We start from the raw sequence: 14,671 nt of genomic DNA on the forward strand, positions 1-14,671 counted from the left end.
TTCAGTAAAATCTTGCTTGCATGTGAAATCAGTGAGATTGATCAATAAGTCATTTCAGCCTTGACTAAATGACAGGTAAACAAAATTATTTAAGACAAGGAGTTCAAATGGACCAATATATAAATTTTAACTCTTTAGCATTGAGGCCTGTGTTCAGAATCTAGAACTTGAATCTAGGACTAGAATCTAGAATCTTGTATTCAGTATACAATCAGATGTCTTACATTTAGTGTTTGAATTCCAAAGAGGGCTTAACTGGGAAACTGAGCCACATAATATTACTGGACTTAGTCATCAACTGGCATCCTGGTTTTAGTGTACATTTACTTTTAGTCTACAATGAGCTACATGAAAATGTATGTGATTATAAATCAGTATATGCACAGATGGAGTGATTAGAGCATACCTGTTCCTGGCGTTGGGCATGGCTCACAAGGTTTGTTCCAGGCTTTGCCCACGTTGTACGTGCAGCAGCACATTCTCTTTGTCACATTAAAAGGTAGCTCATTCTCACAGGTGGTTCCATTGTAGCTTCTGTAGCAAAAGCTTTTTCTCATGTCTAGACGTAGAAAAAGAAATAAGCTCATCAACCACATCAGTCAATGGCTAATAATTAAGCCCACCCTCCTGTAGACACCAAAGTACGAAATTATCATAATCTTGAAAAATGTCTAGATTAAAAAATGTCTTAGCTAAATCTATCTCAGATTTAGATTAACATTGCTTCTGTTTTAGATAAGAAATACCATTTATAATTTTCTTGGGATATAAAGCTCGTACATGTTTATCTTCTCAAAAGACACCTAAAAATTATCAAAATATAATCACTTATTTAAATAAAACATACTTTGCACAAATAGAAAATAAAAATTATTTTATAAATAATTATGTTATTATATAAAAATTTATATACATAATAAAATATTATTTTAATAGGTGATTAAACTGTCTCTTTCATATCTATGTTTTTTGAAATGCTTTAAAGTGTACAAAGTTTACAAGACACAGATCCGGAATTTTTTAAGATTCCTTTTCATTGAGTGCATTGGAATTCATAGTGACAGTACAGAACCACTCTATAGGATTTCTAAAGCTATAATCTTTACATCAGGGAGCTCTGTTAGCATAGTTCCTAGGGTACTGTACTACTTGACTAAAAGGTTTAAATCCATCAGTGGCTCCACAGAGAAGGATGAGCAATCTCCTACCATGAGATTTATTGCCTCAGAGTGTCAGCTTGAGTAGGCAGCCAATCGATGGCAAGGAAAGCGAGAGAGACTCTTTACAGAAGCAAACGATCTAAGCTCCTCAGGGTAGCTGGGAGGTTCAATAGGTCAACCTTGGGGCTACCAGCTGAGCACTTAACCAACTGTGCTACCAGGGCTCCTCCAAGTTTATAATGCTCTGAAGTGCTTCATTAGCTATGAACATTTAATTTCTAATGTCTAGGTAATAATCCCAAACCCACAGACTTGAGGTTTTAAACAAACAGTTGTGACACAATTCATCTCAACAACTCTACCTACCCATGCAGTTGTGGCCTCCGTTGACCTGCATGTATTCAGGTGGGCAAATGCAGGTGTAATTTCCCAGGGTGTTGTAGCAGGTCCCTGGGCCACACACCCCAGGATGTGCAAAACACTCATCAATGTCTAGAGGGGGTGAGAATTTTCATTCATTATTGTTCAATGAAGTTATAATATGTAAATTGCTGAACAAAGAAGTAAGGGTAATTGTTAAAATCCATTCTATTTATACAAAATTATAACTTTCTCCAAATCTGTACAGGCAGTCCCCAGGTTATGAATGAGAACCACGGCCTTGAAGAATTTGTATTAAGTCGACATAGGTGTGTATGGTTCTTATTTAGCTTCACTTTAATGCAAGAAAAGGACTGAACATTTTTCAAGAATTTAAAAGTGACAGAAGCAGCAAGTGAAGGTGATTGTGATAACAAATTTGGTATGAGTAAATGGGCAGTCAACTCCCACGCAATTTGCTGCCTTTGAAAACCCACGAGAGGGTCTGCTAGTAGTCCCTTCTGACAGCACATAACAACAAAAAAAATCAACAATAAGAGGTTCGATCAGTGGTTTCAAAATCAGGGCATATTTGTATAACTTTAAAGAGTAATTTGTCTGTAAATTGGGTGTTTGTAACCTGGGGACTACCTCTATTTATATGGCATTCACTGTATCCTTAAAAGAAAAGCTTCAATATTCCAAAATATAAATGATCAAAATAAGCTCTCAAAAGCAGCAGAACATAAATATCATCTATAATTTTACTGAAGATTCATGTTCTTCAAGTGAAACTGTTTAGAATCTTTCTGCATGTTATTTAAGCTAAAATTTAAAAATGTTTTTAAAGTGGCCATAGGGTTAAGACAGGATAACCTCTATGATTGTGGCTTCAGCTCCTTTCAAGTAAGTAATCCATCCAGAAATTCTAGAAACAACACAATCATTTAGCATTTGATTTTAAAAGTATTTGTTCATGTGTTCATTAGCTACATAGAGAATCTTTGGTATGTTAGAACTTAATAGCTATAACAATGTAACTTTAGGAAGCCCCTAGTCTATATAATAGACAAGTTTCAAAAGGATGGCTCTATGTTAAATAATGAGTAGGAGGAAGAGAAGCAGAAAAGGTGTCCATGTAACTTTTGAGTTTCTTCATATTTTGTAATATAACCTTTAAAAACTGTTATAATATTAAGGTATATTAATCTTACTAAGTTCCTTATGTAAAGTCTATTACTAACATTTGAACTAATTTACTTAATATTGCATTTTCCACATTCATTTTTAATCAACTCATTTATTCATCAAAAACCAAGAGGAAATTGTAGCAAACCAAACTGTAAATTTCTCCACCATCATACAGCTGAGTAATGTGGAAATGAAACCAGAACAGTGATAAGGCAGAGGTAGCAAAAGGTTCTTTGAGAGAATTTTAGCAGAGAGACTTTTCTCCAGGCCTGACCACTGCTTTTGCCTTATACACGGCCCACAATGTTTAGGTCTGCATTCTGCTCACCTTCACAGATGCGCGTTTCCTCGCTGAGGTAGTAGCCTTGGGGGCACTCACACTGGAAGCTCCCAAAAGTGTTGATGCAGTTGCCACCCTGGCAGAGACCTGGTAACTCCTGGCACTCGTCGATGTCTACACCAAAGGGGAGATGAGCTCACTTAAAGCAAATATCTCCATGATAGAGAGAAGTTATCACTAATGCTGTTATACACTTGATCTTTTATGACTCTCAAGCTTCTAAGTAACAAAGTGAACAGCTTATTCTAGCAATAATATTGTCTTGTGCTAGAAGTGTCAAATTTATCATGGTTCTTTCTATGACCTTTTACTTGAATTAGAAACCTTGCTGCCAATTGCCTATCTCCTTTTTAGTACTGCTGGCTTATTGCATAGTATGTTGCATGTCTAAAATCAAAAGGTCAAAGGTTAAAGTCCACCAATGATGCTTTGGGAGAAACATGGTCAGACTCCTCCTGTTAATTTTTACAGCCTCAGAAACCCAATTGAGGATCACTCTAAGTCAGAAAACTTAAGGGCTGTTGGTTTATATAGTCTTAGATATAAAATTATACCAGAGTTAATGTATTTAAAATAAAATTCATACTCCTCTTTCACCTGCCTACACTGTGCATTTTCATGGCTTTCATCTGAAAATTTGCCACAACTTAATAATAGATGTAATTAAAAAGTATAAAGGATAATTCAACTTGGGGAAAACAGCAGAGTGTTTCTCTGCAGAACAGGAAGGCAAGAGATCACTGAAGGGGATCACTATCTTATGATTGGTTGGTTATTTACCATCATAGTAATTGATTGGCTATAATGGAAATTAACTGATGTGGAACTGAGTGCTTGTGCCTTGGAGATTCCCCACATCAAGTGTGGGTAGGTGGCTCCTGCTCCATTCCTTCTTGAAAGTTTGCTCTTGGTCCATCTGGATGAGGTGGTAGACCAGCCACTCCTGTAGATCCTCAACTGATGCCCACAGCCTGACCAAGAGACCCTGGGTCAAAATCCCAAGACATCTCCAAAATATGAAAGAGCAATGATGTTAGTTTGAAGACTAAGGTACATCTGATCTAGGACATGGTCTTTTCAATCTTTTGTTATGCATTTAAGAGATAGACAATGAAGAGTTGATGTCTTTAAATTGCAGTGCTGGAGAAGAACACTAAATATCACATGGATTAAAAAAACAAAACACAAAAACCCAAACAGATATGTTTTGGAAAAAGTGCAATCAGAGTGCCCTTTAGAGGCAAGGATGGCAAGACTTTGGCTCCCTTATTTTGGGGAGATTAATGAAAGAGAGGATGACCCCCAATGAGGGTGACTGAACAATGGGGTCAAGTGTGTCAGAGGTTATGACACAGGATAGGACAGTATTCAGGGTCTCCTGTTCATAGGGTTGCCATGAATCATACTCAACTAGATGACACCTAACAGTAACAGACATCCTCCTCTCCCATCCTCCTTCAATCTTTGGAAATTGATGTATAAATTCTTTATTCATAAATTCATACTCCTCCCCACTCTGAGGTCTTTCCTCTCCTCTAACTACTACACCCTAGATTTGAGACCTGTAATTTGTCAGTCTGATTTTTTGTTTGTTTTTTAGGTGTATGTTCGTTCTCAGGTAATCTTGCATGTCTTTAAGAAAATGCTTATTTTATGAGCTGTAATGGAATTGTTCTAATTATTCTTCTATCACCTCCCACTTTCAAAATTTAAAATAGTGTTAAGTAATCTTGTTGGGATTGCCCCTGATTAGGTTGTCTATCAGTCAGTCTGTAGCATAAACCCTTTCTATTGAACTATGGGTGACAGGGATGTGCTCACCTTCTAAGATGATTGTAATTGGGTTAGGTCTGAAGCCTTCACCTCCAGGACACAGGGTGTAATATTCAGCTACAAAAGAAGAGAAAACAAAAAAAGTGATAGTTACATCTAAATGTCTGGGACAAGAAGCAAGAATTTAACTGCGAAGATCAAAATACATACTCTGTGGGGTGTATTCACATTTTTCTTAGTGCTTTTAAAAATACCTTTAAAGTTATATTTATGACATTTTACTTGAAATAAGATCACTTCTTCATAAATTATGTACATAGTAGAACACCAAAACTCATTTGTTTTCAATTAAAAGAGAAAAAAATATCTTTCCCAGACAATTTATTTCATAACTGTTTTTGGCTAGCCAGGAAAAACTAAAAGTTCTACGGTACAAGGTTTTTGGTCTGTGTCCATATCAAAAAGTCAGGATGTTTCAAATTAAGGCATTCTGTGATTAAGGAATACGACACAGCTATAAAGCTCAACTAAACAACTGCCAAGAAGAAATGAGAACAGCTTTCATCTTTGATACCATGAAGAATGGATAATATCTTTATCATTCATACTGGATGGGATTAAAACTTGTTTTGGGATGTTTATTTTGGGTTTTTTTTTTCATATCAAGAAAAACAGCAAGAAAAAAGAATGTAAATAAATGCCTTTTACATAGAACTCTCTGGGCGGGCTTTAGCTTTATCACTTAAAAAGATCCAAATATAATTTCTTTTTGCCTCATTTTTTTACTATACCACCTTCTCTGCCCTCTGGCCCCGGAATAAAATGATAACCAGTCTTTAAAAATTTCGGAGTTTGCTCTGTTTTTCCCAGAAGTAAAATGACATTTAGTCTTGAGAGTTCCGAGTTTGCTCCATTTCCCTGTTTCATACTTACTGCTGTTGACAGGGGGGCAGGTCTCACAGGGGTTCCCCCAGGCCTTCCCCAGGGAGCAGCAGCAGGAGGAGCGGCTGACGCCCACCCCTATCTCGGTGTTGCAGGACAGACTCCCATCACCTCGGGGACCAAATTTCAGGTAGCAGTTGCCCACGCGATTGTCTGAGGAGCAACACAGGGGTTTAAAAATGATTGTTACCATAGGGGAAAGTCTCCTTTAGGATTAAAGTCACACAGGTGATTACATTCATTCATTCTGTACATTCACAAAACTGACTCCATCCTTGGCATAGAGCCACTGCTTTAAACCTTCTCATGTTTGTGTTGCACAATGTAAATACATGAAGACAGTCTTAGCAAAGATTAGAAATCCACTGAAACTGAATTTCCATGTATCCATGGTTTACTTAAGATATTAAGACATGATGCATTTAAGACAGCCTGGGCTTTCAACTACAGGAATGTGAGAACTTTTTGGTGTACCCTTTATACGGTATAAGTTTGTGAACAAACAAAAAATGTCCATTGACAAGTTCAGCTATGCTGAAACACGACCCTAATCCTCCTATCAATGAAATACTATTAATACTATTGCCTTCTTCTCCTTTCCACTGCCTCTGGTGTTCTTTAGTTTTTAATCTGTGCAGCAGATGAGCTGTGCAGGTTTTGAGGACAGTAAGTCTGAAACAAGGTGGCTGCTGTTATCGTTAGGTGCCATCAGGAGTCTCAGTGATCCTATGAACACCATATCTGAAGTGTCCTATCCACCATCCCCCTCATGGTCTCTGATATGTTTGAGCTCATTTGAACAGTTATAGTGTCAACTCAGTGCTGAGGGTCTTCCTTTCTCCGAACTTCCACCTTTCCCAGGATGGTTTTTTCCAAGGACTGGCCCCCCTGACAGCATGTTCAAAGTGTTAGAGAAGTAGTTCCACCATCCTTGCTTACGAGAAGCAAGCACCCTGTTTACACTTCCTCCAAGACAGACTTGTTCATTACACGAGATGTTTGGTACTCTTCTCCAAAACCACAGTTCAAATGTTAGAGAGGATATTTAAGGGATCAATGAATCTGGGACAGTTATGGGTTCCTGGGTGGGACAAGTGGTTAAATACTTGGAGCCAGCTAAGAGGTGGGTTGTTCAGACTTATGCAGAAGCACCTTAGGGGATGGGCCAGGAAATCTGCCATGAAAAAGTCTTGAAAATCCTGAAGAACATTTCTACTTCACACATGTGAGGACGTGCTAGGTTGGGACTGACATGAAACCAGCTAACAATAAACAAGAATCTGCAATTACAATCCAGCTCACCTCACTTAGTCCACAGTCTTATACACCATCCTTCTGCTGTGTGTTCTCAAATTTACGGTTCCATTTCTGACATCTACCTTCAATTCTAGACCCTTCTACCTACTCCCTATTTGATATCACCTCCTAAATACATAACAGTTATCTCAAAGTTGAAATAGCCTATAGATTCTTGACCCAAGTATGGTCTGCTTTTTCCAGCGTGGCCAGACCAATCCTTTAGAAGTATTACTTTAGATTGGGCCAACTCCAGTGACTTTCCAGCTCAATCAGATTAGAATCCAAGTCTTTACTACTTTCTTCTACAAGATAGTTTTTATCCCTGACTGCACATTAGAATCACTTGGACAATTTTTATTATTTTTTCCCTGAAATTTAAGGGTGGAGAGTTAAATTATTTATTTTCCTCCATTCATGGGTCCTCTCCAATTAGGTTTGTGTTCATACATTTTCCTCCTTTCTTTTACCTCAATACTCTACTTAAATTTTTCTCTTATCCAACAACATAGCTCATGCTATCATTTCTTGGCATGAAGTATTTTTGTCCTCATTTGCACATTTACCTCAATCCATTTTTATCAATTTTTTCCAGTCATGCTGCTTTGGGAACACACAAATTTGTCAACTTCATGGTGTGCCATTGCCAATTTATTTTCTTTGTTATCTATTCTTCAAAGATAGCTTCTAAATCTTTGCCATTACAAATAATGCTGCAAAAACAAACATCCTTACAAATATCTCTTCTATGAGGCCAACTTGGTTACTCTACAGAGCAGAGAGAGCATTAGCTGGTTCACAGAATTCACATATACAAAGCCTTCAGCATCGGCCAAATACAAGAATGTTGCCATTCAGTTGATTCTAATTTATGACAACCTCATATATTGCAGAATAGTACTGAAATGTGCTCCACTGTGTTTTCAACAACTTTTCAAAAGTACATGTTCTATTCTTTCCTCTGAGTTGCCTCTGCTGAGATTTGAACTGCCGAACATTTGGATAGTTATCCATACCTGACCATTTATACCACCCAGGGACTCACCACTCACCATCTGCTGTTAATGAAAAGGATTTTAAATTTTTTTCATTTAAATCATTCTGAAAATCATTTACAGAAGTATGAATAAATGTATAGTGAAAACATCTGTATCAGCAATATTTAATTAAAGTTTAATCATTGTTAACCCAAGTTTTATTCCATATTGTCTTAACTTTGAATGGAGGTATGTGTGTGTGTGTGTATGCAAAATGGTCCTCTGAATGTAATGGCTCAGTGTAAACCTGGAACATATCTTTGTTGTTAAAATGGATTCCAGATTTCAAATACATCCTTAGTTGATGCTAGTGTGTATTTATTTCTAGTTCTTTCAGTACCTCTTACATCATCAAAACACAATACCTGATGACTTTTGGGGACACTTTGATGAATCAATGTTATTGCTGAGAGAAAAGTGTTCTTTTCAGACTACACAAATAGAAACTGTATTGATTTTTTAATTTATTATTAGCACATTAATTATTAGGAGTCTCTGGCATTGGGTAAATGGTTAAAGTTTTGATTACTAGGTGAAAGCTCATCACTTAACTCCATCTGGAAATCTTGAGGTGATCTACGTCTGATCACAGGTCTGAACATCCCATAGAACTACTCTACTCAGCACACAGAGGGTTGCCATGGATCAGAACTGCCTTTATAGCAAACAACAATCAAAACAATATTAGGAAGAGTAAGCTAATGATGATTTCCCTTTAATTCTGCTTAATTCCTCTAACCTTTGTAATTAAACCTATCATCATCATTTCTACACTTACATATTTAAATTTAATTTTGGTGCACAGACACCACAAAGAATGAACGCTTACAAGAATCAGAGGTGGTCCATGTTCTTGCTGCAAAATTTTTTCATGTCTTATGATTGGATTGGCAGCATCATGATAGATGGTGAAGAGATTGAGACTGTTAATAGCTTCAGTTTGCTTGGCTCTACAATCAACAGTCTTGGTACTAGCAGCTAGGAAATTAAAAGGCGTAGTGCCATGGCAAAGTCTGCTATCAGAGACCTCTCCAAAGTACTGAAGATCAATGATGTAAGTCTGGAGACTAAGATGTGCCTTATCAGGCCATGGTCTTTGCAACTATTTGCTCTTCATCAGAGAGCTGGACAATGACTAGGGATGACAGAAGGAGAGTTGATGCCTTTGACCTTTGGTGTTGGAGAAGAGTATTGAGGGTACGATGGACTGCTGGGAGAACAAACAAGTTTGTCCTTGAGAGGGTGAAGCCAGGCTTCTCCTTGGAGGCAAAGATTCTCAAACTTTGTCTGACATCCTTTGGACATGTTGCAAGGAGGGATCAGTCCTTGGAGAGGGACATCATGCTTTGGAGGGCAGAGGAACAGTGCAAGAGAGGAAGTCCTTTGGTGAGATGGATGGATTCAGTGACTGGGGTAATAAGGGTACATATTTCAGAGACAATAATATTGGCACCTCTAAATATAGAGCTCTAAATATAGAGGATTTAGGGCTGTTGTACATAAGGTTACTATGAGTCACAGGCAACTTGGTGACACATAACAACAACATTGACTACACAGGGGGTGCTGATGGTCTTAGTGGGTAAGGAGTTATACTGCTAACCTAAAGGCAAGTAGTTTGAATCCACTGGATGCTCTGAGGGAGAAAGATGGGCAGTCTCCTTCCATGCAATTTACAGGCTCTGAAACCCACTGGAGGGTCAGCTATGAGTTGGATCCAACTCAACAGCAATCAACATTAAGTGGGTAAGAATACGATGTGTCCTTTTGTCTAGAGAAATACATTATTCACTGAGTACTGAGTCAAGGATATTCAACTAGGGTGTTGACATCTAAACATTATGGCTGTTAGTTTCTGCTGACAATGACTCCGGATGACCTATGAACAGGGCAGAACCCTGCCCTCGCCAGCAGCCTCCTCACAGTCCCGAAGGCTCCCAGTGTTAAAGTCGCTGCACCAGTTCACCTTGTGGAATGTCTTCCTCCCTTTCCCTGACCTTTCCCAGCATGGTGTCATTTTGCAAGGTCGAGCCCCTTCTTGAAATCATGCTCAGAGTATTTGAGAGCAAGTGTGACTTTCCTGCCCTCTGAAGGAGCACCCAGGTTGTAATTCCTACAGGAAAGACCAGGCTATCCTTTTGGCTAGTCAATCCCCTTCTCCAACACTGCTATTCAAAGGCATCAGCTTTGGCTCAGAGGCATCCAGATGAGTGAAGAGGCTCAGTATTTACCGAGTGAATCTGAATGAAAAATCTAGAACCAGAAGTTGAATAGCTATAAATCATGACTGAAAATCTCCTCTGAAACTTGAAAACAATGTACACATTGTGCATATTTCTCAGAGGCAAAATATTCTCTGCATTTATCACAGGCCCAAAGGCAAAGTGACTGAAGGCAGCAGGCTAACTTTTTTGCCAAAGCAAAGAATTTCCCTTTCCCCCCCGCTTTTTGGTACATTTTTCAGGAATGTTTCCATACCATTTCCTCTTAAGGGCAGTGGCGAAGCAGCACAAACAGGGCAGATGACAAAAGCTGGACAGTTATTTTCTGAAGATTAGGAAGCCACAGTAATTCTGAAGAGAAACACTGAAAACCCTTCCTCAACCCCAACTTCTCTCATTCCTAAAGCTGGCCCATTGAAATGCTCTAATTCTTTTCTTCCTTTCATTTCTTTCACTTCAAATTCATCCTTTCTGTAAGAAAAAAAGAAGTTTTCTACTAGCTATACCATACTGGGCTGTCTGGGAAGCCCGGCAACCAGGCAAGTTGGGACGCGGCCTCAGCTCCATTCAAACACTAGCTCCAACTTTGAACAAGTTAATGTCCCTCTGAGCCTTGCTTTCAGAGCCAGCGACAGGAGGAGGTTGGAATAGATACCATGAACATTCCGACTTCAAAAATATAATTTGGAAGAGAAGTATGATAAAGGGGCCCATATCATGTCTGACAATCCAGAGGTTCTCAAGAGAAAGAGTCAATTTTGTTTTCAAATTAATTGTAGCGAATACTCATCACAGTTCCTTGCCAAGAGAGTTTGGACATTGGACTCTGTCTCTTTCAATTTGTTTCCTACAGGTTTTACTTACCCACACAGCCCACACCAGTGGGGTTCAGCTGGAAATCAGGCGGACAGTTACATTCATAGCGACCAGGCGTATTGACACAGAGGCCATTTACACAGTTTATGGGATCTGCACACTCATCAATATCTAGGAAAAACATTGAACATGTTGATATTAAGAACTTTAATCTTTTTGGAGACTGTCACTTCTAAGAATTTAGGGTACTTCTATAAGTTAAGTAGCTTGGTGCCACAGTAGTTAAGCTCTTAGCCACTAACCAAAAGGTCAGTGGTTCAAATGCATCAATTACTCCTTAGGAGAAAAATGAGGTAGTCTGTCTCTGTAAAGATTTAGAAAACCTATGGGGCTGTTCTATTTTGTCTGAAAGGGTCTCTGATGGTTGAAATGGACTTTACAGTAGTGGATCTGGCTCTAGGATTTTTAGTTATTTTACAAGATTTGGAAAAATGAAAAATGAAATAAGATCCTTGAAACCAGGACTTCCAATGAGTTCATTCAGGTTCTATCTCCTGGTGAGAATTTGTATTTCCATGCCAGATACATTGAGTTAGTTACCTTTTGTTTTGTTTTGTTTTACCCACCCCACTTAACGGCCATGATCCAGCCTAGAGTCTACATTTTAATCTGGTCCCCGGTTACATAAGAAATCACCTGAGTTAAAAAAAAAGAATTACCTAGGGATGCTGTTAAAATGTAGATTCTGATTCAATATATCTGGGGTTGAAAAGCAAATTCTCAGTAAAAGGCTGAATCAGAGAAAATTGGTTAGAAATGCTGTGTAACTCAATATGTAGTTCAAGAAGAAATTGGAAGAATTTTCATACTCAGAACAGAATATTCAGTTCACCTCATCCGAACATAGTTACATCCTTAATTAGGCCATACCTGTACAGTTCCCTCCTGTTCTGTCCAACTCATAACCATCATCGCAGATACAATGAAACATTCCAGGTAAATTGTTGCAAGTTCCAAAGACACAAATATTCTGGAAGGAGCACTCATCAATATCTAAAGATTAAAAAAAAATTGATCTCTTACTTACGAGGATAATTTTAGAAGTTGGTTTCACTGCATAATAAAATTAATGAGATTCTTAGTTTATTTTTTATAAGATGTTTCACGCAATGAATTTTTTTTTGGGGCTATGTAACTCACCAAAATAACAAGAAATTTCTGGTTGTCTAGATGAAAAAATGTTTTCTAGAGTTTAATATGTAAATTCACTCACTGAGGGAGCTCGGGTGGCACAGTTGGTAGTGAGTTGCTTTACTAAAACAAAGGTGCTGTCTCTCTGATGGTTTGAATCCACCAGCTTCTCCATGGGACAAAGACAGTCAGTTTATAGCCTTGTCATTTACAACCTCTGCAAACCCACTAAAGGGTCAGTCGTGAGTTGGAATTTCAAGTCTATATATTAAATTCCGACTCACAGCTAAACATCTTAATTACCCTTTAGTTTAATTTAACTAAGATGTCAAAGATGTTTAATTTTATTGGTGATATAGGTGTCAAGTGTTGAAGTCTTTTGGAGTTAGAGAACTGGCTTAAACACAAAATAATGGATATAAAAATTAAAAACACAAAATTACATAAAATGTACTCAAAGGAAGGAAAGTAGAAATAATTTTAAAAATTAAATGTTTTTAACATTTAAAAGTACTTTATCATTGATATAATAAAGTACAAAAATATGACCCTTTTAAATATTAAAAGTGTAATTAAAGTTTTAAAAATATTTTTCTAATATACTAAGACACCCATCCACATTCTTACAAAGTTCTTTAAAATATCCTTGTTAAATTGAATTTAGAAACTCTTCTATGAGACTCTGAATCATAATCAATAAATGGGAAGCTGCCATTCTTCACTCATGAAAATAAAGGCACATATGTGTGTTTACAACTCTGAAAAGATTTGCATTTTTACTTAGAGGAAGCGAATGGACATTTTTGAACACAAATTATCTAATATTATTCTGAAAATGCAGGTCAGATAAACTATTTTAGGCTAGACTAAGACAAATGATCTTCAACTACTACCTGGAACTTGTTCTATCTGAAGTCTAAAGGGTCTCGGGTCATCCATGATAGCTTGAAACATGCCCTTCAACTACTTTCGATTTAAAATTATTACAATTGCATTTAAAGTTCAATTAATGGGAAGTCAATGACCAAAGGACAAAGACTCATTAGGTTGTTAGTGTAACATAATTGCATTAATCTGAGGAGCCCTGGTGGCATAGTGCATGATACATTGGGCGGCCAGCCAAGCGGTTAGAGGTTGGAATCCATCATGGAATAAAGACGGGCAATCTTCTCCCTGAAAGATTTAGAGTGTTGGAAGTCCAAAGGAGGGTCAGTATGAGCTTAAATAAATTCAGTCGCAGGGTCCGTCTCTCCCTGGTTGGGGCCCTGGTGGAGCAGTGGTTAAAACAAGGACTTGCTACCAAAAGGGTGAGTGGTTATACTCTGTCCTTTGAAACTGACAAGTAATGGATTTGGCTTGTGGAAGAGTCTCTGCCCTAGATTTAAAAGAAAAAAAAAATCATTCCAAGAGATTCTTTCACCTAGTTTCTGTATTTTTATTTATCTTGACATTAATTTTATTAGGGAGATTTTTGAGGAGTTTTGGTGACACCGTGGTTAAAGCACTGGACTGCTTACAGAATGGTTAGTGGTTTGGACTCATTAGCTTAGACACTTTGCGAGAGAAAGCTGAGGTGTCTGTCTGCTTCTGTAACGGTTAAAGCCCAGGAAATCCCAAGTCCTCTGTCCTACAGATATTCTATGACTTGAACTAAATTCAATGGAAACTTTATTATTTCCTCCTCCCTCTCCTCTTCCCCCTCCCCTCCCCTCCGCCACCTTATTATTATTATTATTAATTTATGCCTAGTTATCAAGAAGTTGGGCTACCAACGCAAAGTCTGACAGCTCAAATCCACCAGCTGCTCTGAGGGAGAAAGATGGGCAATCTCCTCTCATGCTATTTACAACTTCTGAAAATTAACTGAGGGGTCAGCAGAGTCAGTTCTGACATGATGACAGTGAGTGCAGTATGAGGAGAAATGTAATTTCATTATTATTGGCCCTTCGTGTATGTATTTTATTCTTTCAACTACTATTAGAACTATAGTCCATTCAGATAATGGTTAACAATCATATAGAGTTAGGCGCGATTGGCTCAGGTTTGAGCAGGTTTCAGAGATATCTGCATAGTGTTGCTAAGAGTTACAGTTGACTTGACAGCACCTAACAACAACAACAACAACATGTTTTTATAAAATTGGTATATTAAATGATCCAGGAAGTATTAAAAGAAGATGGAAGGAATATACTGAGTCATTATATAGAAAGGAACTGGCAGATACAGAGGAATTTAAAGAAATAACATATGATCAAGAGCCTATGGTGATGAAGGAAGAAGTTCAAGCTGCTTTGAAGGAAATAGCAAAAAATAAGGCCCCAGGAATAGATGATATACCAACTG

General features: G+C 37.8%; 1 protein-coding gene across 1 annotated transcript in view; it reads right to left on the reverse strand.

Annotated features, from left to right (window-relative positions):
* The window catches only part of FBN2 (fibrillin 2), a 352,899-nt gene that overhangs the window by 63,957 nt on the left and 274,271 nt on the right, over nucleotides 1–14,671 (reverse strand). The window contains exons 35-41 of the mRNA XM_006886013.1: nucleotides 12,068–12,190; nucleotides 11,186–11,308; nucleotides 5,758–5,919; nucleotides 4,873–4,941; nucleotides 3,040–3,165; nucleotides 1,527–1,652; nucleotides 407–559 (exon numbers count right to left, since the gene is read on the reverse strand). Coding sequence (XP_006886075.1) covers nucleotides 407–559; nucleotides 1,527–1,652; nucleotides 3,040–3,165; nucleotides 4,873–4,941; nucleotides 5,758–5,919; nucleotides 11,186–11,308; nucleotides 12,068–12,190 — 882 coding nt within the window. The remainder of the gene's footprint in view (nucleotides 1–406; nucleotides 560–1,526; nucleotides 1,653–3,039; nucleotides 3,166–4,872; nucleotides 4,942–5,757; nucleotides 5,920–11,185; nucleotides 11,309–12,067; nucleotides 12,191–14,671) is intronic.

The sequence above is a fragment of the Elephantulus edwardii genome, unplaced genomic scaffold, assembly GCF_000299155.1.
Source record: "Elephantulus edwardii isolate Elephantulus edwardi_28Jun2011 unplaced genomic scaffold, EleEdw1.0 scaffold00046, whole genome shotgun sequence".
NCBI lineage: Eukaryota > Metazoa > Chordata > Mammalia > Macroscelidea > Macroscelididae > Elephantulus > Elephantulus edwardii.